Here is a 24,981-nt window from a genome sequence, read left to right as displayed (position 1 = left end):
GGTGGAAGAGAGTGGAGGTGGTTTGGGCAGAAAGGAAATAAAAGGAGGAGAAAGGAGTTAATTGCTTCCACCTTTGTTCCTCTCTCCTGGACCCCATTACGCCCATATTTCTCTCTGCAATGTCCCTCTCTCCTCTGTACATACAGAATCCACCCACTGCACGTCATCACTGCCCTGAATGCTGTGGGCTTCCTCTTCTGATCTAAACACATCCAAGGCTACACATCCCACATTGATAAGAGTGTGAAAGTCTCCGAGGATGAAGAATGCTACTGTCAGATTAGAGGTTTCTGTCAAATGATGGCCAGGAAAACTGGAACAACAGCTGCAATAAGTGAGTGAGAATTTGTTCAGATGGGATCCTCGCCTGATCCACTGCTCAAAGTAATCTTTCACGGGTCAGTTTCCCAGGCTTCTGGAAAATCATTGTATATATTTGGAGCAATCTGATTTGCAAACAATGATCCGTGTTTTGTGTAAAATTGCTACTTCCATCAAACCTTTACTTACAATCGACAACAGATATCACAACCATGTGATATCTGATGTCAATCAGTGTTCATATTTATTTATTCATCAGTCTACAGTGTTCATATTTATTTCAAACACCCCACTTCATATTGAAAAAATCTTGTGTTAATTGTTAATTGGCTGTGTATCTAAATGTTTGCTGATTTCTGAAGTGACAGTGTCTCTCTGGGGAATATGATGGCCATTTTTGAAAATTTGTTCCTGGGATGTGGACATCACTCACGAGGTCACCATTTGTTGCAGAATTCCCAGTTGACCTTGAGCAGGTGGTAGTGGGCTTTTTGAAGCAGACTGTGACAGTGTCAGTGCAACCACAGTGTTGACAGGAAGTCATTTTTACTATGATAATTGTTGTTGCTGATACATTGCATTTGTTCGGGACTGGCTTACTTCTGAGACTGATATCTCACTCAGTTGGTGAAATCAGCTGCCTCTTCAGCTATCTGCAGTGAGGAAGCACAACTGATCTGACAGTTCCATTCACCGTTAATGATGACAGCAACAACTTCTGTACACAGGACTCAAATTACCACTCGGACTGGCTTTTATTGAATGCATTAAATATCTGCAACCTGGCTGTCCAACTCTCAATTCTGGCAATGATTTAGCAAAGTAATATTTGGCTTTCTGACATTTCACTTTGATCTTCTCCCTCAGTCCTTTCCTATATCTGACCTCAGTCAAGTTTTACCAATTGGAAGAGCAGCCTGGCTGCCTTGTATTATGGATGGCCAGACCACTCAAAAAATTCTTAAGCAGGCAGCCCAGACCATAACTTTGCAATTTGTCTTGGTAAGTGTACAGTGAAAATTACTCGGAGTGATGTAGCTAGGTAGATGGCACCAAAATTGGAGTGGACAGCTAAGAGGGTTACCTCAGATTACAACAGGACCTGGACCAGATGGGCCAATGGGCTGAGAAGTGGCAGATGGAGTTTAATTCAGATAAATGTGAGGTGCTGCATTTTGTGAAAGCAAATCTTAGCAGGACTTATACACTTAATGGTAAGGTCCCAGGGAGTGTTGCTAAACAAAGAGACCTTGGAGTGCAGGTTCATAGCTCCTTGAAAGTGGAGTCGCAGGTAGATAGGATAGTGAAGAAAGCATTTGGTATGCTTTTCTTTATTGGTCAGAGTATTAAGTACAGGAGTTGGGAGGTCATGTTGCGGCTGTACAGGACATTGGGTAGGCCACTGTTGGAATATTGCGTGCAATTCTGGTCTCCTTGCTATCGGAAAGATGTTGTGAAACCTGAAACGGTTCAGAAAAGGTTGTTGCCAGGGTTGGAGGATTTGAGCTATAGGGAGAGGCTGAACAGGCTGGGGCTGTTTTCCCTGGAGCGTCAGAGGCTGAGGGGTGACCTTATACAGGTTTACAACAGTATGAGGGGCATGGATAGGATAAATAGACAAATTCTTTTCCCTGGGATCGGGGAGTCCAGAACTAGAGGGCATAGGTTTAGGGTGAGAGGGCAAAGATATAAGAGACCTATGGGGCAACTTTTTCATGCAGAGGGTGGTACGTGTATGGAATGATCTGCCAGAGGATGTGGTGGAGAGGCATTTGGATGGGTATATGAATAGGAAGGGTTTGGAGGGATATGGGCCGGGTGCTGGCAGGTGGGACTAGATTGGGTTGGGATATCTGGTCGGCGTGGACAGGTTGGACCGAAGGGTCAGTTTCCGTGCTGTACATCTCTATGACTACCAGGTTTTAAAGCAGACAAGAATGTATTCACAAGATTACACAATGAAACACAAAGAACAGAATAAAGAACCCCAACAGAACTCAGTCTACCCAAACTAGACTTAATTATGCTGTTCCGAATATACACAACAGACCCAATAAGCAAAACATCTTTAAAAACCACTTTAAATGGAATAAATGCTTATAGGTTGAAGTTCTACACAGCTCACTGTTGAACTCCCAACTAGTTCTGGACTGTACTAAACTGCTCAGCTAGAGAGCTGACCACTTCCGTTTCATTACACGGGTCACTTCCAAAACATTACCACTTTGGTCTGAAGTTTCATCTGTTTATATATAAATAAAAAGGCCTCTCAATTCCCTTTAATCTCTGTAGCAAACCAGTCTAATCGGCACTGAGAGTGGTTTATTACCCCTCTGAAAAAAATCAAGGGCATAGTATCCTTGAGAAAAGAAACCGATTTTAGAAAAAATAAATCAGCTTTGTGACACCTCCACCCTTAAAAAAAAAGAACCAGCAATACCAAAAAATGGCTTCATTTTTAAAACCCTAAACTGTTTTTAAAACCCTAGTAGCCTAAACAGACATATGCACTATACTAACTATAAACATGCACAACCACATGCAAATTCACGCTATGGCACACCCGCTAACAAATGCCTCTGTATCTCTTTTGAGTCAAGATAACGCATCGGCTACCACGTTTTCACGACCTGCTACATGCACAATGGTCAAAGTGAATGGCTTCAACAACAAGCTCCATCTAAACAGTCTGGCATTTTTGTCCTCAAAGTTTTCCACAAATGTCAATGGGTGACGGTCAGTGTATATGATTGTCTTAGATGCATTGCTGGTAAGGCGACATGGTGGCTTAGTGGTTAGCACTGCTGCCTCACAGTGCCAGGGACCCGGGTTCGATCCCACTTTGGGCGACTGCCTGTGTGGAGTTTGCACGTTCTCCCCGTGTCTACGTCGGTTTCCACCAGGTGCTTTGGTTTCCTCCCACAATCCAAAGATGTGCAGATGAGGTGGATTGGCCATGCTAACTTGTCCGTAGTGATCAGGGTAAATGTAGGGGAATGGATCTGGGTGGGTTACTCTTCGGAGGGTCAGTATGGACTTGTTGGGTTAATGGGCCTGTTTCCATACTGTAGATAATCTAATCTAGACACTGAAATGTTGTAATGCTAACACCAAGCTTAAAGTCTCTTTCTCACCATTGAATATTTCTGTTGATGGATGTTAAACATCCTGGAAATGGGTCTTTCTATCGCCTTGTCATCCTCCTGCAGGAGCACCGTACCAACACCCACATCACTGTCATTAATAGCCACTTTGAAGGGCTTTGTGTAATCTGGTGTAGCTAATAGTGGAACAGTGGATAACATAGTTTTTAGGCTGGCAAATACTTTTTGACAGTCTGCTGTCCACTGACTTTTTTTAACAATTCAGTGAGTGGAGCAGCCACAATGCTAAAGTTCAGCACAAACCTCTGTTAAAACTCATTCAATCCCAGGAACTGCATTTTCATCAACAGTATGGGAAATTCCCCAATGATTTTCATTTTCACACCCCCATGGGGCCATTTGTCCATGTACAATAACACGGTCTAGGAAGGTGACTTGGGCTTTGGCAAATTCACTTTTAGCCAGGTTTACTACTAAGCCTGCCTTTCAAAGTTGATCGACCAAGTCCAATAAATTCTGTAAATGTTCCTTCCGTGAGTGACTAAAAAATCACCACGTCATCAATATACACCACACAGTTGGGTAATCAGGCAATGAGCTTATCAGTCAGTCTCTGAAACATGGCTGGAGCGCTTTTCATACCAAATGGCATGACTTTGAACTGGTATAATCTATTTGGTGTTATGAAAGCCAAAATCACTCTTGCTTTTTCTGACAGAGGTATTTGCCAGTAGCCCCTGAGCAAGCCCAACTTAGAAATGTAAGTTACTTGTCCCACTTTTTCGACATAGTGCTCTAACCGTGGAGTTGGATATGCATCAGTCTTTGTAACGGCATTGACTTTGCAATAGTCCACACATAACCATTGGGTACCAACTGGCTTTGGCACTATGACTATGGGTGAGCTCCAGTAACTCATTTCGATTATGCCATTTTGGAGCATGCACTCTATCTCCTACTGAACCTGTGCCAACTTTAGAGGGTTACGCCGATAAGGATGTTGTTTTATTGGACTGGAACAGCATCTCCTATCCCTACATCATGCACAGTTAGGTTAGTACTTCCCAGTTTATTTCCACAAATCTCCCCACGTGATAGTAATAACTCTTTCAGGTCATTTCTGTTTTCTTGTGGAAGGTAACTCAATAACTAATACCAATTTTTGACAACTTGCTCATTGTCCAATTTGATTTGTAGAATGTCCAAATCAGAATCCTCTGAACTTGGTTCTTCCTTCTGTGCTGTAATCATTAACACCTTCTCTTCTTGCTTTCCTTCCCTGTCAAAATACCTTTTGAGCATATTCACATGACACACACTGTGAGATTTCTTCCTGTCTGGAGTCTTATCAAGTAGTTCACCTCACTCAATTTCCTCTTGATTTGATAAGGTCTGGTAAACCTTGCTTTTCAAGGCTCACCTGTTACTGGAAGTAACACCAGTACTTTATCCCCAATTGAAAAATTGTGAATTTGTGATTTCTTATCTGCTTCCTGTTTCATTGTATGCTGTGATAGTTTTAAATGATGTCTAGCCAACTCTCCATTTCTAATTGTTCTCCAAAATTTGACACATCGTCAAAATGGGTGGTCTCTGAATTCTGAATTATTAATTTCTCCTAAATCAATCTTAATGGTCCTCTTACTTCATACTCCAAAATTAATTCAAATGGACTGAATTTGGTCAATTCATCTGGTGCATCTCTAACTTCAAAAAATACAAACGGAACTCCCTTCTCCCAATCATCTGGATAATCCTCACCATAAGACCTCAACATGGTCTTTAGTGTTTGATGCCATCTCTCTAGCACTCCCTGCGATTCTGAATGGTATGCAGAAGATTTGAATTGCTTTATTCCCAAGTTATCCACAACCTCCTTGAATAGGTTTGGATGTGAAGTTTGATCCTTGATCTGACTGGTTCTCCATTGCTAGTCTGCATCTTGTAAAACAATTTAAATAATTCTTCTACAACCCTTTTAACTGTGATGTTGCATAATGTGATTCTCTCTGGAAATCTAGTTGACACATCCATTATTGTGAATAAATACTTATTCCCACTTTTTGTTTGAGGTAGGGGACCTATGCAACCAATCAAGACTCTTGTGAAAGGTTGCTCAAATGCTGAAATAGGTATTAAAGGTGCAGGTTTTGTTACTGCCTGTGGTTTTCCGATTATCTGATATGTATGACTGGTCTGGCAAAATTGAACTACATCCTTTTGTAGTCCAGGCCAGTAAAAATGTCCTTGTATTTTAGCCTGTGTTTTCCTCATCTGTAAATGGCCTCCAAGTGTTCATGTACCACTTGCAGCACCTCTTCTATACCTCAGTGGCAAAACAATTTGATGAATCTCTGCCCATGTCTCAATGCTTGGATGTATGATGGTCTCCATTTCCTCATTAAGAGATCATTTGTTCAGTAATAACACAAAGGGATGCATTCACTCTCCTCTGTAAATGCCTTTGGTACAACTGTTTTAACTCCTCATCTTTCTGCTGTAGCTCAATCAGCTTAGCAGAGCTAAAGATACTTGCATGTTTACCTATTTGCCTCTTCTCTGTTCCACTTATCTAATCAAAGGAAGTTTATGATAAAGCTGTGTCAGCTTCCTTATCTGTGCATTTTGAACTCTCCTGCTTCAAACTGTCCCTCTGTGATCTTGTGATCACACAATCTGGGAAAATTGCTATATAAATATCCTTCATGTCTTCAGTTGCCTGTGTCTCCAATGGCTTTTCAACTAGAGTATGCAGCACGCCTACCAGTGAATCAGCTATATCATTTGCAAGGACAAATTGTATTCCTGGAGCTGACAGTTTGTCCAGTACTCCTACCACAAATTCTTCACTCTTCCCTGGACTCTCTAGCCTCACTTTTCATAATTGAGCAGTTTTTGTCTCACTGTTACCAGTACCTTTTCTGGCAATAGTCCCTCAGGAGTACATGTCTCTTCATCCTTCGGCATTACAGCCTGAGAGGGTCTTGTGTCCCTTAATATTGTAACCTGCCTACCTACTGCTCCTGGCTAATGTGAATAAACTTTACCTTTGCATGTATATTTTTAAAGCAGATCTGGCACTTCTTCCTTAATCAACCTCTCTCATCTTGTACACTCTGAAGCACTTGTCTAACTTCCCATGTGCTTTTTGTTACTAGTCCAACAAAACTTCTAAAACATGACCACTTTGGCCTGAAGTTTCATCTGTTTACATATAAACAAAAAGACCCGTTCCAGTGCCTCCACATCCTTTCTATAGTATGGCGACCAAAACTGCACACAATATTCCAGATGCGGCCGCACCAGAGTCTTATACAACTGCATCATGAGACTTATACAACTGCATCATGAGTCTTATACAACTGCATCATGATCATCTGTTTACATATAAACAAAAAGGCTCTTGATGTTGTGCTGACCTTTTATCCTACTCTAAGATCAAACTAACCATATACCCTTCATTTTATTATAATTCATGTGCCTATCCAAGAGTTACTTAAATGTCCCTAATGTATCTGACTCTACTACTACTGCTGGCAATGCATTTCATCACTCTCTGCGTAAGAATCTATCTCTGACATCTCACACCCTTGTTCACTCCAATGAGAAAAGCTCTAGCTGTAGTGTAGTCTCAAAATAAAGGGGCACCAATTTAAAACTGAGATGAGGAGGAATTTCTTTTCAAAGAGAGTTGAATCTTTGGGAGTCATTGCCAGAGCGATCTGTTGGGACAGAGTCCTGGTGTCCATTTAAGGCTGAGATAGATAGATCCTCAATCAGTGGGGGATTAAAGAGGTAAACACAGGAAGGTGGAGATGAGAGATGTAGGATCAACCATAATTCTTTGAATGATGGAAGAGGGTCAAGGGGCTGAATGGCCTACTGTTCCTATTTGTTATGGTCTTACAGTAAACCGGTCTCTCAGCTGGATTTTCTCATACAGCATAAGAGGTGTTTCTAACCTCGATTGTCCACAGGATAGTCAGACTGCCTGAAGATTGTTGTGGATAATATTGTATAAAAACTGCTCTTCACTCACAAGCTCCTAAGTTAGTTTGCAGTCCCTGTAGGAAGTGAAGATAAAAAAATGTTGGCAATCAGTGGGTCAGGTGGTCCATGGACAGAAAGCAAGCTAACGTTTTGCGTCTCGATGATTTCACATCAGCCTTGATGAAATGTAATCTGGACTTGAAAAGTTAGCTTGTTTTCTCTCCATGGATGCTGCCTGACCCGCTGTAATCTCGAACACTTCTTCAAAAAAGGTTTCAGTACAGATTTGAGCATCTGCAGTAATTTGTTCCGATAGGAAGTGAACTCACTCAGGAGGAGCCGAGAATGAGTGGGCTGTCTGATTGACGTCTCTCACAATCAATCCAAATATTTCTGGAGCAACATGAGTTTCCTGAAGCTTGGAAAACTGACCGGTGAAACGGAGGTGAGTTTCAGCAGCAGATCAGGTGAAGATTTTCTCTTGTCATTGTCCCATCTGAATAAAACCTCACTTATTGCAGTTGCTGTCCCAATTCCCCTTATAAATGTTTGACAGAAATGTGCAGTGTGGCAATGATGTGGAGGAGCAGGTGTTGGACTGGGGTAGACAAAGTTAAAAATCACACAATTATAAATAAACCTGTTGGACTGTAACTTAGTACTGTGTGATGTTTAACTTAGTATGGGAATAGCATTCTCCATCTTCAGATACTTTCAAACTGATAACATCAGTGTGGGGATGTGTAGCCTTGGATGTGTTTGGCAACAGATCAGAACAGATTCAGCATCCAAGGCAGGTAAAGTTGCAGCAATTGGATGTGTCACTTTGACACAGAAGAGAAAGATATAAATGGGGGTTACAGGTTGATTAGATGATGAGGAGTCACTGTGACTGGGAGAGTGAGATGGGAACTCACTGTGAAAGTCTCTTCCTCATGCATTGATAATCTGACATAATCTGACCCCTATCATGGGGTCACCTCGTGAAGGCTCAGCTCCCTTCAACTCAAACTTCTGAGGCTCAAATATTCATTTCATTTAGTTCTTCTCCCAACTCATTCACCCTTCCCAAGATGTCCTGGTCCATTCATCTCTTAGGATGTTGGAGTCTCAAATAAAACAAAGAACAGTGGATGCTAGAGATCCAAGACAAACAAAAACAGAAATTGTTGGAGAAACTCAGCAGATCTAACAACATTTGTGGAGAGAAAACAGAGTTAACGCTTCAATCCATACAGGGTCACTGGATTCCAAACATTAACTTTGTTTTCACTTTGCAGGTGCTGCCAGATCTGTTGTTTCTCCAGCAATTTCTGTTTCTGTTTGTCCCAGTCTCAATCTTGCCTGAGAGTGATATTGTTCAGCGTGCAGTACACTAGAATAATTGTGGCCATTCTCTGTCTCTCTAGGGAATACTACGATCCAGGTGTAACCGATCAGGTGGGAATTTAAACTTGTCATTGTCCCACCTGAATACAATCTTATTGCAGCTGCTGTTTCAGTTCTCTTTGTAAAAGTTTGAGAGAAATAGACAGGAATAGCCAGTACATGAAACAGTTCAACATCTCCCTTGTTCTTTCTGTCAGCTGCCTCAGATCAGCATGAACATCAATAAATAACAGCTTATCAGTGTGGGGATTCACGAAGTGGTGACATCAGCCATGGAAGCAGTGGATGGACCCGGTCCTAGTCAACTGAACATCAGGCCACTCACCTTCCCCGAACATGGGCCTGAGTTCCTGTCAGTGAAAGCATTGTGGGATGATTCAATATTAGTGGATTCACATGGTGCATTCTGGGGAGGGAAGGGAACTGCCTTTTGGTCAGGGGTCTCAGAATCTCCTCAGATGACCTTTAATACTATAAGTTATTTTAATTTATTCTTGGGATGTGGATGGGACTGGCTAGACCACCATTTATTGTCTATTCTCAATTGCCATAGGACAGTTAAGAATCAATACATTGCTGTGGATCTGGAGACACATGTAGGTTTGACAGTTTCTTTCCCTGAAAAACATTAGTAAACCAGATGGGGGTTTTCCAACAATCGACAATGGATTCAAAGTCATCGTTAGACTCTTTCATAGAATCCCTACAGCATGGAAACTCACCCTTCGGCCCCACAGGTCCACACTGACCTTCCGAGGAGTATCTCTCCTAAACCCATTCCCTGTTACTCTACATTTACCCGTAACCTACACATCCCTGAACACTATGGACAATTTAGCATAGCCAATTCACCTAACCTGCACATCTTTGGATTGTGGGAGGAAAGTGGAGCACTCGGAGGGAACCCACGCAGACATCGGGAGAATGTGCAAACTCTACACACACAGTCACCCGAGGCTGGAATCAAGCTCGGATCCCTGGCACTGTGAGACCGCAGTGCTAATCTCTAAGCCACCGTGCTGCCCTCTTAATTCCAGGTTTTTATTGAATTCAGATTGCACCATCTACCATGGCAGGATTCAAACCCGGGTCCTTAAAATGTTACCGAGATCTCTGGAATAATAATCCAGCGATAATACCACGAGGCCTCCCCTAGAATTGAGTGCAAAAAATCACTGCCAGCACCTTGGAGAAGTAGATATTCTGTAAAACTCCAGCAAACATTGTTGCTACTCACTTCAAATGAAGAAATTTGTATGAAAGAAAGATTTACTTCCTCCTGCCTCCAGTGTTAGAAAGGTAGAAGGTGAACCCTTTTAAATTGTATTGCAAACATAAAAAACAAAGCAAACTCCTTGCAATATTATTGAGGTAATAATATCATTATGACTATATTCAACTATTTTAATTATTTCTCATGTTAATGGACACAGTTGAAATAAACTTATCCATTGGCATGTAATTTGCTGAAATTATTTGTGGCCACAGCATATAAACTGGAGCCATGAACACGACTGACTGTGGTGCCTGAACAGCGAAAAACTTGGGAGTATAATTTGAAGAGCCATCTCAAACAAGCACAATCAGCAAAAACTCACCACTCTCATTGTTGCTACCTGGGCTGTGGTCATTCCTTTGGTTGGTACCAGCTTTCTTGGCTGATGTTTAATGAACCAGTGTGAAAGAACATAAAAGTTCAAGTTACACTCAAATTTAAAATTCATCATTCTTTAAATTTTAGCTGGATTACACTGATAAAATTGGCACAAACTACATAAGGTCTTGGCCATAAACATTGCTTGTACTTGTTGCATGTTTGGAAAGGAATTTTATTGGTGCAAATATTTTTAAAATTGTTAGGCCAGCTGAAGGAGTTTTATTTAAGGGATGATTCGGAGATGCCGGTGTTGGACTGGGGTGTACAAAGTTAAAAATCACACAACACCAGGTTATAGTCCAACAGGTTTAATTGGAAGCACACTAGCTTTCGGAGCGACGCTACTTCATCAGGTGATTGTGATCTGTTGGACTATAACCTGGTGTTGTGTGATTTTTAACTTTATTTAAGGGAGGTATATTGTGATCTGATTGGCTTCATGATCAAGGCAGTGTGTACATATGGACTGAATAACTTTCTGATTCATTTTAAAACATCTTTATGTTTCAATAAATTATGTTATCGAGTTATGGAGCTGTACAGCATGGAAACAGACCTTTCAGCCCAATTGTCCATGCCGAACAATAGCCTAAATTAATCTGGTACTATTTGCCAGCATTTGGCCTGTATCCCTGTAAATGCTTTCTTTTCATCTACCCATCCAGATGCCTTTTAAATGTTGTAATTGTACCAAACTCCACCACTCCCTCTGGCAGCTCATTCCATACACACACCATTCTCTGCATGAAAACATTACCCCTTAGGTCCCTTTTAAATCTTTCCCCTGACACCTTAAACCTATGCCATCTAGTTTTGGACTCAACTAGCCTGAGGAAAAGACTATTGCTATTCACCCATCATGATTTTATAAACTTCTATCAGGCCACCCCTTAGCCTCCGACGCTCTAGGGAAAATAGTCCCAGCTTATTCAGCATCTCCTTGTTGCTCAAACCCTCCAAACTGGCAATATCCTTGTAAATCTTTTCAGAACCTTTTCAATTTTCACAACAGGGAGACCAGAACTGAACCAATGTCCACAACATGACCTTCCAACTTCTATGCTCAATGCACTGACCAATAAAGGCAAGTATATCAAATGCCTTCTTCACTATCCTGTCTACCTGCATCTTTACTTTCAAGGAACTATGAACCTGTACTCCAAGGTCGATTTGCTTAGCAACACTCCCGAGCACCTTACCATTAAGTTTATAAGTCCTGCCCTGATTTGCCTTTTCAAAATGCAGCACCTCACATTTATTGAAATTAAACCTCCATCTGATCAAGGTCTTGTTGTACTCTGAGGTAACCTTCTTGGTTGTCCACTGCACCAACAACTTTGGTGTCATCTGCAAACTTATTAGCCATACCTCCTGTGTTCACATCTAAATCATTTATATAAATAACAAAAAACAGAGAACCCAACACCTATCCTTGTGGCCTCCAATCTAAAAGCAGCCCTCTACCACCACCCTCTATCTCCTACCTTCAATCAAGATATGTTCCAAATGGCTAGTTCTCCTTGTATTCCACACGACCGAATCTTGCTAACCAGTCTACCATGAGGAACCTTGTTGAATGCTTTACTGAAGTCCACATGGATCGCGTGCACCGCTCTGCCTATATCAATCCTTTCTTACTTCAAAAAACTTAATCAAGTTAGTGAGACATGATTTCCCACGCACAAAGCCATACTGACTCTCCCTAATCAGTCCTTCCCTTTCCAAATATATATTGCAGGGAATCCTGTCCCTCAGGTTACTCTCCAATAACTTGCCAACATGGATGTCAGGTTCACCAGTCTACTGTTTCCTGGCTTTTCCTTACCACCTTTCTGAAATAGTGGCAGCACATTGGCCAACCTCCAGTATTCAGGTACCTCATCTGTGGCTATCGATGATACAATTATCTCAGCAAGGATCCCAGCAATCAGTTCCCTAGCTTCCTACAAGGTTCTAATCCTTTCCTGAGGTGATAAGGAAGATAATAGACTTATCACTTATTTAAAATAATCTTCAAATATATTGATAATTTTGGTGTATCTGTACAGTCAGTCATTTAAGAATCATCTTTGTTCATCTTCTTCTGTTACTGACATGGCTACCACTCAGTACTAATCACTTTCCAGACACGATTGACTTGTTCCAATGTGTGTGAAAACAACTTGAGGAGGTCAAACATTGTAAAGAAGAACCAAAACGCTATGTGGGAATGTCAGTTGCTTGTTTATTTATCCAACATCTGGAGACAATGTTGAGTACCAGGAATGAATATCTGTTTTCAGTTCATTTTATGAAATCTGAGGTGAAGCTGGAAGCCTACTTTGAGCCAACTGAACAGGTTAATACAAGTTATTATCTAAATATGGTCCAGAGACAGTCAGAATTCAGAAATTTCAAGATAGCATGGGCACAGACATCACTATCACTCTTTCACGACACTTTCCAAACCTATGGCCTCTATCATTGAGGACAAGAGCAGTAGATAGCGGGAACATCACAGTCAGCAAGTTCCTCTTCAAGCCACACACCATGCTGAAATGGAATGCAAATGCCATTCCTTTTCTGTCACTGGATGAATATCCTGGAACTCCCACCCTCAAAGCACTGTAGGTGTCCATCCACCCCATGACCTGCAGCAGCTCAAGGTCGCTCACCACTGTCTTCTTGGAAATTAAGGATTAACAATACATGCTGGCCTAGCCACTGATGAACAAATTAAAACAGATTTATCTCAAAACACAGTTCAAATGATTACTTATTAAGAAGAGTCAGCATAGCTTTGTACAGGGGAGATCTCTCAGTTTGAGTTTATTTTGGGAAAATCATCAAAGATTATTGAGAAGGAAGGGCAGTGGATGTTATCTGCATGGACTTCAGAAAAGCATTTGGCAAGATCCCTCATGGTAGGCTGGTCCAGAACATTAAGTCGTATTGGATTCCCATTGAGCTGGTACATTAGACACAAATTTGGCTTGATTATAGAAGATAATAGACAGTTGTGGAGAGGTGCTTTTATGACTGGAGATCTGTGACCAGTGCTGCACAAGGATTGGTGCTGGGACTTCTATTGTTTGTAATATCTGTAAATAATTTGGATAAAAATGTAAGTGGTCTAACTAGTAAGTTTTCAAATAATATGGAAATTGGTGGAGTTGTGGATCGTGGAGAAGGTTATCAAAGGGACTGCAGGATATAGACAGTTGGAAAGTTAGGTGGAGAAAAGGCAGTTTAATCTGGATAATTGTGAGATGATGCATTTTTGGAGGGTGGAGGGCATCAAATGCAAGAACAAAGTGTACAGTAAATGGCAGGATCCTTAGAAGCATTGATATACTTAGGGTGCAAGTCCATAGCTCCTTGAAAGTGGCAACACAAATGGATAAGGTGGTAAAGAAGGCATAAAGCATTTCACATTCATGGGTCAGTGAGTATAAAGGATGCAAAGTCTTTTTGCAGCTAAATAAAACTTTTAGAAAGCCACACTTTGAGTACTGTGTGTAGTTCTGGCTGCTACACTGTCGGAAGGATTTGGAAGCAATGGAGAGGGTGCAAAAGAAGTTTAACACAATATTACCTGAATTGGAGTTTGGTAGTTTTAAGGAGAGGATGGACAAACTTGGATTGTTTTTTGCTACAGAGTTGCAGGCTGAGGGGTGACCTAATAGAAGTATGTAAAATTATGAGATGCATGTATAAGGTGGGTAATCAGAGTCTTTTTCTCAGGTTGGAAATGTCAAAGATTAGTTTAAGATGAGGGGGGAAACTTTAAAGGAGATTGTTAGGCAGGTTTTAAATGCAGACGGTGATAGGTGCCTAAAACATATTGTCGGGGAGGTTGTAGAAGCAGATACAATAGCAACATTGAAGAGGCATTTAGACAGACTTAACACAGGATATCAGTTAGGCCATTTTTGGAATACGGTGTGCAATTCTGGTCTCCCTGCCAGAGGAAGGATATTGTGAAACTTGAAAGCATTCAGAAAAGATTGACAAGGATGTTGCCAGGGTTGAAGGGTTTGAGCTATAAGAAGAACCTGATGAGGCTGGGACTATTTTCTCTGTTGTGTCAGAGGCCAAGGGGTCATGAAAGTCATAGATGACCTTACAAAGCTTTATAAAATTATGAGGGGAATGGATAGGGTAAATAGACAATGTCTTTTTCCCGGGTCAGGGCATAGGTTTACGGTAAGAGGGCAAAGATTTAAGAGGCACCTAAGGGGCAACGTTTTTTACGCAGAGGGTGATGCATGTATGGAATGAGCTGGCAGAGGAAGTGGTGGAAGCTGGTACAATTACAACATTTAAAAGGAACCTGGATGGGTATATGAATAGAAAAGATTTAGAAGGATTTAGGCCAAATGCTGGCAAATGGTACTAGATAAATTCAGGATATCTGGTCAGCATGGACGAGTTGGACAAGTGGTCTGTTTCTATGCTGGACATCTCTATGACTCTATAACAGGCAGGTAATAGAGAGATATAGACCATGTGCAGGCAGACAGGATTAATTTGAATGGCATTGTGGTCAGCATAGACATGATGGACCAAATGGCCTATTTCTGTGCTATGCTGTTCTGTGTTCTAAATCAGGATGAGAGAAATGACTTTCAGCAACTCAGAGAAGCTGTGGCCATTTGAGCATTAATTACATGCTGCCTATGCTTTATTTTGTAAAGTACAATTATAATCTTTCATTAATAAATTATCCTCTGCTTCACTACTTATGCCTGTCTTCATTACTTCTTTCGATATTGTAGATCAGCTTCGGGAGAAGTTTAAAGATTGTGAATTGAGAATAAAAAATTAAAATTGAATGTCAGCTCCAAATTCTTACACAATACAAAGGAGTGTTTCACTGTCAGAGATACTAACTTTTAGATGAGTTAAACTACACCCTAACTGCCCTTGCAAGTCAATGTAAACAATCTCATGACAGTGTTTTGTAGAATGGCAATGGAGTTATCACTGATATCCTGGGTAGTATGGGTCCAACATTCAATGTAACAAAACAGATTTTCTGGTCACTGTTACACTGAAAGCTGTGGGCGCTTTCTGCATAAATTGACTGTTATGATACCTGCATTATAACAGTGACTACCTTTGAAAAAGAACATCACTAGGTGAAAAGCACTTTCCTAGGCCAAGCCTAAATATAAATGCAAGTCTTTTTCTCTTTTGGAAACATTATTTTTCCTCCCAAATAGGACAGTACAAACACTCCCCATGGTATTAATCAAACACCCATTATCTGAAGACTATCTGTCTCTAATTTACATTACCAAAGAAAGATGGGTCTGATTCTACTTGATGAAGGGCTTTTGCCCGAAACGTCGATTTTCCTGCTCCTCAGATGCTGCCTGACCTGCTGTGCTTTTCCAGCACCACTATAATCTAGACTCTGACTCTACCCAGTACCCATAATTTCCATTCCTGACAGACTGGTTTACTTTACTAACAGACACATACATTGACATCAAAGAAACTCTCTCAGAATACTCAGGAGACAGAAGTTTCTTTAAAATCCCTGTTCTTCAGTCTGGCTCACAATTCCAATAGTCAGAGATGACACCGAACTTTATTGACACAGGAAGACGGCAGACTGGCTCAGGGAACATGATGCTGAAGTAAAAACTAAAAGAATTGCAGACGCTATAAATCAAAAACAAAGACAGAAGTTGCTGGAAAAGCTCAGCAGATCCGGCAGTATCTGTGAAGAGAAATCAAAGTTAACATTCTGATCCTTCCTCAGAACTGATGCTGAAGTATGTGACTTCATGGAACAAAGCAATCAGCCGTCATTGCCAGGCAGAAAAACCCAAGGTGACAACTCAAAAAATGCAGCTTTTCATCAGCTCAAGACTGCTGACCAAAGACAAATTCAGAAGTTAAAGGATATATGGTGGGAAGAGAAAGTTTAAGAGATCCAACAATGTGTTGGTGACCATCATGACATGCAAAGTTTTGAAGTAACCAGGGCACTCTATAGACTGAGTTCAATTAGGCAAAATCCCCTTCATTCACAAGAGGACAATGACATTTTTTAATGTTGGAGAGAAGATTTTGAACAACAACTCAACCATGAATCCACAGGGACAGGTGATACCTTCCAGTCTATCCCCTAATATCTTGTGGTATAATGTGTAGGTGAGTCACCAGCGCTGGGAGAGCAGCCACAAGCCATCAAATAGATTAGAACCAATAAAACCTGTAACCCAATGTTATTCCAGCTCAGGGTGAATGCTTGCTCATAGGCTATATGAACATATTCCTATGGAATTGGAGGAAATTAAGCCCCACCTATTACAATGTAAAAATTGTAATTCTTTGAATAAGGGAGATAAATCACAATGTGAAAACTATTGAGGTCTTCCACTATTGCCTATGGATGGGAAATTCCTGACACCCATTCTCCTGAATCATTGACTTCCTATGGCTGAGGTAATTCACCTAGAAACACAGTGACATTTTCTCCTATCTCTCTTTCTCTGTCTCAGTGTTACTTTTTAATTTAGTCATGTCTCAATGAAATATTTTGCTATATTAAAGTGCTACATAAGTAATGCAAGCTATTGTCCTCTACATGTCCACCAGGCCTCAAGGTACTGACCTTAAGGACAGGCTATGTATATTAATCGACCTCTAGTGCTCTGACCAAATGGCTGTTCAGCATGTGGACATCCAGACAGTGAATGTTGTGAGACAGTGGAGACTATCATAGCTGATACATATCCTGCCCTCCACCTGCCTTTCCAGCTGGGCTTGTTGATGAGGAATGTGATTTCTGGCTGATTCTCCCTCTCCATAGACCAGAAACACTGAGGCTAATTGAAATACCTCCATTACTATGCCAGGAATATCTCCTCCCCAGGTTGGTGTGCTGCTGGATGAAGCTGAAGCCTTTCTAACTACTGAGTATCTGACTGTCTTCTTGGTCAGAGTGAGAGTCAGTGTGTATTGAAAGGATGCTGAATTTGTACAGGAGCTTCTGTCCATTTAGATGAGTTCTTTTGTTGATGTTTGGTGATCTGGTCAAAGGTCAAATTGACCTTCCTGAAACGATTGAACTGATGGGAGAGACTTTAGGCAGACATTACTGAGACAGATAGTGCTTTGGAATGACAGCTCCCCCATGTGCACACTACAGGTTAAAGAACACAGACGGCACTCACAACAGAAGCAGGTGATCCCGCTTCATGTCCATGTTGTGAGGTCGGTGTCTGATGAGACAGAAGGAGGAGGTGAAACATTCTTAGCACATATCACACTGGAAATATTTGTCACCTGTGTGGGTTCATTGATATTTCAAGTTTTCTGAAAACTGTGTGACGACATCAATACAAAACCATTCAGATTGTTTCCTGTTTGAGTGTGCTGGTGGATGAGAAGATACATCTGAAAACTTTGTCACATACCTCACATTTGAATGCTTTCTTAGCAGGGTGAATTAGTCAATCAACGAACCAGGTGAAAGCTTTGTCACAAACACTGTAGCTGAAGAGTACCATGTGTGAATCTTCTGGTGTTCCAGTATGATGAATGCATCATAAAAACCTTTGACTAAAAGTAAAATACTGCGGATGCTGAAAACAAAACTGCAAACAACTTTCGTGTTTGAATCCTCTGATGGAGTAGAAGGTATGATGACCTCGAGACTGATTTCTCGCACGTCTTGCACATGAACAGCTTCTCTCTTCTGTGAGTGCATTGATCAGCATGGAGCTTCCGTGACTTAGAATTATTTTTTGCACTCCTCACACAAGAATGGCTTCTCCCCAGGACTTTTGTTTTGATGTGCATGGAGGGTTGATGACTGTGAATATGATTTGTTACACACCTCACACTTAAATGGTTTCTCCCATGTGTGAATGCATTGACGTATGTGAAGGTTTGATATCTCTGAGACTGATTTGTTACACGCCCCACATTTGAATGGTTTCTCCTCAGTGAGCTAACTCTTTTGTCTCAAAAAGACTGAAGACTTCACAAAATCACACCTGTAATTTCATTTGTTGTATATCTATCTACACGTAGAATCTGAGAGGTTCCTACTTAACTTTGTGCTTAGCTCCTCACACTGGCTACACAGAACCTGTTTTGTTGACTGAGCTCTGCCTTTTATCCACATAAATAAGATCTTAACCGTGACTTCATGTTCCTTCCCAGATGTCCTGGACCCTCCACAGGCAACAAAGCCTTTTGCACACACTATTTGTTGTAGAGAGCAGTGTCAATCTCTCTGACTATATAATCCCCTAAGATCATTACATTCATTTTTACACCCTCCCCACTTGAATAGTTTTCTGTGTCACAGTGCTTTGGTCAGTTAGCTCATCCATCATGTATCTCTCACTCTCATCAAATGTGCTGAACAAACCTCAAGCCTGGTGCACAATGACAAAAGCTGATGCTCCTACATTCCTGTTCTCTGGGTTCTCTTACTTGGTTAACTCAGAGTCGCATCTTCCTTTTCCTTCCCTTTCCTATGATATTATCTGAAGACCATTTTCTAAGGAGTGTGACTGTATCCTGGAATAAACTATCCAAGTAATTTTCCCCAACCTGATGCATCACAGTCTCTACAGTTCGGACTCCTGCTCATAAACCCTGATGCAAAGCTGCATCAGCTCCAGAAACTTTCTATTGGATGTGTTTGCATTGGATCAAGCTGGTATCCAGCAGCTCCCACATTGCTGAAGCTGTGACATGTTACCTGTTCCTCCATCTTTAATGTATTTTAATTAACTACTTAATTACTTTATTCAATAATTTCATTTCTTTTAAATATTTTATTAATCTTACTACTGCTCCGAGACAATTTTAAACTGTAGCAATAAAACAGCCCTGAACCACTAACCAAATACCCACCCACAATTACCCCTGTAATTGAGTCAGAACCAATTCCAACATGGTGAAAAGTTAGCGAAAGAAAAGAAGCACTTTCTTCTCTTTGTCACCAACTCCCAGCACTCTGTTCAAAGTCACACAGATGCCTGGATATGAGCTAGCTCAGTCCCAGGTAAGGAAAATATTAAGGTGGTTTTCTTAATCAACTAATTTCACTTAATTAAGTAACTTAACGAACAGATCTCAAGTAGAGAGCTTGTAATCCCAGTGTAAAGCTGGATGAAATTTAGACTTATAAACAGTAAGTTACAGTTAAATGTGAGATACAAATACATTTCTAGGCAGAGATTAACAAGTCCCTTTCTCACCCAAGTGCCAGCATGCTGTTCAAAGTCACTCTCAATTGTCACACATCTCACACCTGAATGGTTTCTAACCTCTGTAGATCTGATGTTTCAAGGAGGTGGGAGAGGAGTGGGTGACAGCCTGGTCATAAACACCAAACTTGAAGAATTTCTCCCCTTGTGAATCCTCTGATGTCCCAGGACATTCGAAGACATCACACTTCGTTTAACACAAATGTCACAAATGAGAAGTCACTTCACAGTGTGAATGCGCTGGTGTCTGTGCAGGTTTGATCGTTCTGTGAACGATTTGTCACACACCTCGCATGTGAACGGTTTCTCTCCTGTGTGAACACGTTGGTGTCTGCGGAGATTTGTTGACTGTGAAAATGATTTGTTACACAGCTTGCAGGGAAATGGTTTTGCCCCTGTGTGAATGTATTGGTGTTTCAGGAGATCAGATGAGATGGTGAAAGCTTTTTCACAGATGTTGCAAGTGAATGGTTTCTCCCCTGTGTGAAAGCGTTGGTGTGTGCGGAGGGATGATGATGCCGAGAATGATTTATAGCACACCTTGCAAGTAAATGGTTTCTCTCCTGTGTGAATGTGTTGGTGCTTCAGCAGATCAGAGGAGTTGGTAAAAGCCTTCTCACAAAATCCACATCTGAATGGTTTCTGTCCTGTGTGAATGCGTTTGTGTTTGCAGAGGGTCGATGAGTTAGAGAATGATTTATCGCATACTTTACACGTGAATGGTTTCTCCTCTGTGTGAATGCGTTGGTGTGAACAAAGGGTCGATGAGTCTGAGAATGATTTGTTGCACACCTCACACTTAAATGGTTTTTCCTTTGTGTGAACGAGTTGGTGTTTGCGGAGGGTAGAGGAGAGGGAGAATGATTTGTCACACACCTCACATGTGTATGGTTTCTCCCCAGTGTGCGTCCGTAGATGTGTACGAAGGTTCTCGGATTCCGAGAAGGATTTGTCACACACTTCACACGTGAAAGGCTTCTCCCCAGTGTGGATGCGTTGGTGTCTGAGCAGGTTCTCTGACTGCGAGAATGATTTATCACACACGTCGCATGTGAACGGTTTCTCTCCTGTGTGAATGCGTCGGTGTCTGCGGAGGTTCGATGACTCCGAGAATGTTTTGTTGCAGACCTCGCATGTGAATGATTTCTCCCTCATGTGAATACGTCGATTAGTCATGAGCCTTGATTGTGCACAAAAACCTGAGTGGTTTCTTTTGCAGGTGGGTGCAGTTATGTTAACAGTAATACCTTGTGTTAAGAAATATTGTCAGGCTGTGAACCTCCCGGATACAGCTGAAATACAAAAGCCTCTCAACTGTAGGAATGAGTCTCTTGAGGCTCGATGAATGATTGAGGCTCTCACCACGTCTTGAGCCACTCAAACGTCTACCCAGCTTCACTCTGACTGATCACCCACACTGGAACCTTCAGAAAGGTTGGTTCTGATGGAAGTCTCCACACCACTGACCAGTTTCAGATCTGATGATATGTCAAAGTTCCCCTGACCTGATTAATTTCCAGATGATGGTTTCACTGCCCAACCTTGTCTGTGTTGAGCAATGCTGCGAAGGGACTAGATTTTTCCCACAGTCGTGCAGTTGTTCCTTTGGGTGATGGTCAGGAAATATCTGTGGTGTCTATCCTCTCTGTGTTGTCAGGTATAGTACACTGCAATCTTCCTGCAAAACAGGAAAAGGAAACATGATTTCCTCCAATTCCCTCTCCTCATTTGCTGAAGGGGCTGACTCCTCAGTTAGAAACTGTTCCAAAGTGCCATTCTGCTATTCCCCTGTCTGTGGGGGGATCAGATGCAAGTCTTTTCTTTTACCTCACATATCTGTCACACACACTCTGTTTTTAGCAAGGATACTGGATATGCAACCAGGAACAGAGAAAGTGGATAGTTTTTCTCCTACAGTCAGACAGACACCCCATCTTCCAAGGCACCATTGAAGGCAATGGGGAAAAAAACTGTCACTCTCCATGGGAGTAGTACCAGCTGACTGTAGGGAGGCAAATGTTGTTCCTCTTTTCAAGAAAAGGAAGAGGGAAATCCCTTGAAATTACACACCAGTCAGTCTTATGTCTGTGGTAAAACAAGCTAGCAAATCACTATGAGGTTGTTTTATGTTGGCAAAGATCACCTTTACCCTTAGAGTCGAATATAAAAAAAAATTCAGGTGAAATAATTCAATTGAGATTTAGAAATGTTTCCTTTGTTACTTAAAATTATTTGATGAAAACACTTGCACAAGAAGTGCTAGAATCTAAGAAAAATACTGCTTCAATGTAGTTGATTGAAGGGTTCTGGTTTATCCTGGAAAATTAGATATACCATATCCGGTCACACTATCTATCCCAAATACAGCTACACTGCTGGGTAAAGTGATCAAATCCAAGCCCAGGCTTTTGGGAGAGGCTGAGGCCTTCCAACAAAATCTTCATGAATTACTGCGAGTCCAGCTTTAGCAGCTGAATTAATTCAAATATGGGTATGGAATGAACTGAGAGGAAGTGGTGGAGGCTGGTACAATTGCAATATTTAAGAGACATTTGGATGGGTATATGCATCGTAAGGGTTTGGAGGGATATGGGCCGAGTGCTGGCAGGTGGGACTAGATTGGGTTGGGATATCTGGTCGGCATGGATGGGTTGGACCGAAGAGTCTGTTTCCGTGCTGTACATCTCTATGACTCTGAATAGAACTACGGAATGTTACATACAGAGAATTATGCTTTACAGGATCACAGGGTAGCTAGGAAAGAACTCAAAAATGGGCTGAGGATAGCTAGGAAGGGCGTGAAAAACCCTTGGCGGAAAGATTTGGGAAAACCAAAGGGCCTTCTACACATACGTGAGAAATAGAATGATCAGAGAGAGAGTAGGGCCAATCAGGAATAGTGGAGGGAACTTGGGACTGGAGTCCGAAGAGATAGGGCAGGTCCTATATGAGTTTTTTGCTTCAGTATTCACAATAGAGAAGGATCTTGTTGATAGTGAGAACACCGTGGATCAGGTTAATAGGCCTAAACAGATTGATATTAAAGAAGTGAACATGCTGGAAATTCTGGGAAACATCAAGATAGATAAGTCCCCAGGGCCGGCCCAGATACGTCTAAGGTTACTATGGGAAGTGAGGAATGAGATTGCTGCGCCTCTTTGCATACTCACTCTCCACGGAGTAGTACCAGCTGATTGTAGGGAGGCAAATGTTGTTCCTCTGTTCAAGGAAGGGAATAGGGAAATCCCTGGGAATTACAGACCAGTCAGTCTTACGTCTATGGTAAGCAAGATACTGGAAAGGATTCTGAGAGATAGGATTGATGACTATTTGGAAAAACATATACAATTTAAAATAGTCAGCATGGCTTTGTGAGCATTTGTACTTGCAGAGTAACATTGTACTTTGTTCAAAAACTGCATGAATCCATGTAAGACTCTGTTAACTCATTTTTTAGATTATAATCAGTCTAAACATTATGGCACAGACAACAGAACACAGGGGGCTAACACCTTCAACATCTTATCTGGCCTGACACCAATTGTTACAGTTAACCTGAGAATGTAACTTTTAAAATATTTTGTGATTTACATATGAAAGAAGTGAAACTATCATGGTCATTCTAACAGATGAGAGACTTAACAAACAATCAAGATATTTTTCAATGCATAATTTCAGTTACAGCACACTGTAAACTTTTGCTGTACATTCTGTGTCTTACAATTGTGCACTCCACAACCACCTGATGAAGGAGCGGCGCTCCGGAAGCTAGTGTGCTTCCAATTAAACGTGTTGGTCTATAACCTGGTGTTGTGTGATTTTTAACTTTGTACACCCCAGTCCAACACTTGCATCTCCAAATCATGACTACGTCTGGTCTGTCTACATGTGAGTCCAATGCCACACAACATGGTTGACTCTGAACTGTCCTCTGAAGTGGCCAAACAAACAATGGCTTTTCTGCCCATCAGGATTTAATAGATTTCTACCAAATCTACTGTTAGGCCTTTCTACTGTAAGGGAAACAATCCCAACTTCTCTAGTCTGTCCAAGTAATTGTAATTCCTCAATCTTGAAACTATTCCAGTAAATTCCTTCTGTGCTCTCCCCAAAATTCTTCATTGAACATTGCTCACGTCACTTCTCTCCAACAAGAAGCTTGAATATAGCAGTCTTCATGAACAAGGTTCTGTCTGCAGATCAACGGGTCCCACAGGAGAGCTGAATGATAGAGAAAAGGACAAAGCAGGGCAACAGGACATTTTTCTCCCTCAAGTCAGACTCCATTCACCTCCTCTCTACACATCGATTTTAAATCAGAACCTCACTTCTGAGTACTGACCCTTCAGCCTTCACAGTGAGCATCAGCATTTAAGCTTGCAGTAGCTGTGAGGAAACCATTTGTATAAAAGCTGCTCCTTCACTCACCATCTCCTCACTTGGTTTTCAGTCCCTATAGGAAGTGAACCAGCTCTGGAAGAGGAAGCGGAGACAATGGGCAGAGTGGGTGGGCTCTCTGATTGACGTCTCTCACAGTCAATCCAAATATTTCTGGAGCAACATGAGTTTCCAGAAACTTGGGAAACTGACCGGGGAATCGGAGGTGACTTTGAGCAGCAGATCAGGTTCGAAACGCTCGGATGTGAACTTGAAGGAATAGATTTTTCACATTTCAAATGAAAATGGAGTGACTTTTCAATGTTGACATCGTCCATCAAACACTCATAAGAGAAGGTGCAGCATAAGTTGGACAGAAAGTCAAACCCGAGCCTTCATCAGGGCTTTTGCCCGAAACGTCGATGTTCCTGCTCCTCGGATGCTGCCTGACCCGCTGAGCTAACCAGCACCACTCTAATGTAAACTCTGGTTTCCAGCATCTGCAGTCCTCACTTTTGCCTAGGTCTGAGCTGTTCCTGGACAAGTGGATTAACCCAGGTCAGTCACACCCGGAACAAGATCAAGACTCTCCTGCCTCTGTCAATCTTGTATTACTGAGCCTAATGTCGTTGGATGGCGTTTTGGGAGCAGGGTGTGGTGAAATAAGTTAGAATCACAGAGATGTACAGCACGAAAACAGACCCTTTGGTCCAACTCGTCCATGCCAACCAGATGTTGTAAATTAATCTCGTCCCATTTTCCAACACTTGGCTTATATTCCTTAAAACTATTCCTATTCATATACCTATCCAGATGCCTTTTAAATATTGTAATTGTACCAGCCTTCATTACTTCCTCTGGCAGCTCATTCCATACACCTAACAATTGTTGCATGAAAAAGTTGCCTCTGAGGTCCATTTTA

At 41.5% G+C, this 24,981-nt stretch overlaps 2 protein-coding genes across 3 annotated transcripts in view; one reads left to right on the top strand and one right to left on the bottom strand.

Moving 5' to 3' along the window:
- The window catches only part of LOC122541206 (zinc finger protein 729-like), a 62,585-nt gene that overhangs the window by 20,089 nt on the left and 17,515 nt on the right, over positions 1-24,981 (top strand). The gene's annotated exons all lie outside the window — the stretch shown is intronic.
- On the bottom strand, positions 19,224-24,151 carry LOC122541618 (zinc finger protein 271-like). 2 transcript variants are annotated; one of them, XM_043678514.1, is made up of 2 exons: positions 24,111-24,151; positions 19,224-21,360 (listed from the first exon to the last, which is right to left on the bottom strand). In XM_043678514.1, the coding sequence occupies exon 2, from the start codon at positions 20,856-20,858 to the stop codon at positions 19,902-19,904; it is 957 nt and encodes a 318-aa protein (XP_043534449.1). In that variant the 5' UTR covers positions 20,859-21,360; positions 24,111-24,151; the 3' UTR covers positions 19,224-19,901. The 2 variants fall into 2 exon arrangements, with proteins under 2 accessions (XP_043534449.1, XP_043534450.1); XM_043678515.1 differs by having other exon boundaries at positions 24,025-24,112.

Source organism: Chiloscyllium plagiosum, chromosome 37, assembly GCF_004010195.1.
Source record: "Chiloscyllium plagiosum isolate BGI_BamShark_2017 chromosome 37, ASM401019v2, whole genome shotgun sequence".
Classification (NCBI taxonomy): domain Eukaryota; kingdom Metazoa; phylum Chordata; class Chondrichthyes; order Orectolobiformes; family Hemiscylliidae; genus Chiloscyllium; species Chiloscyllium plagiosum.
The sequence above is the reverse complement of the archived record's forward strand: the minus strand, read 5'-3'. Positions and strand labels throughout refer to the sequence as shown.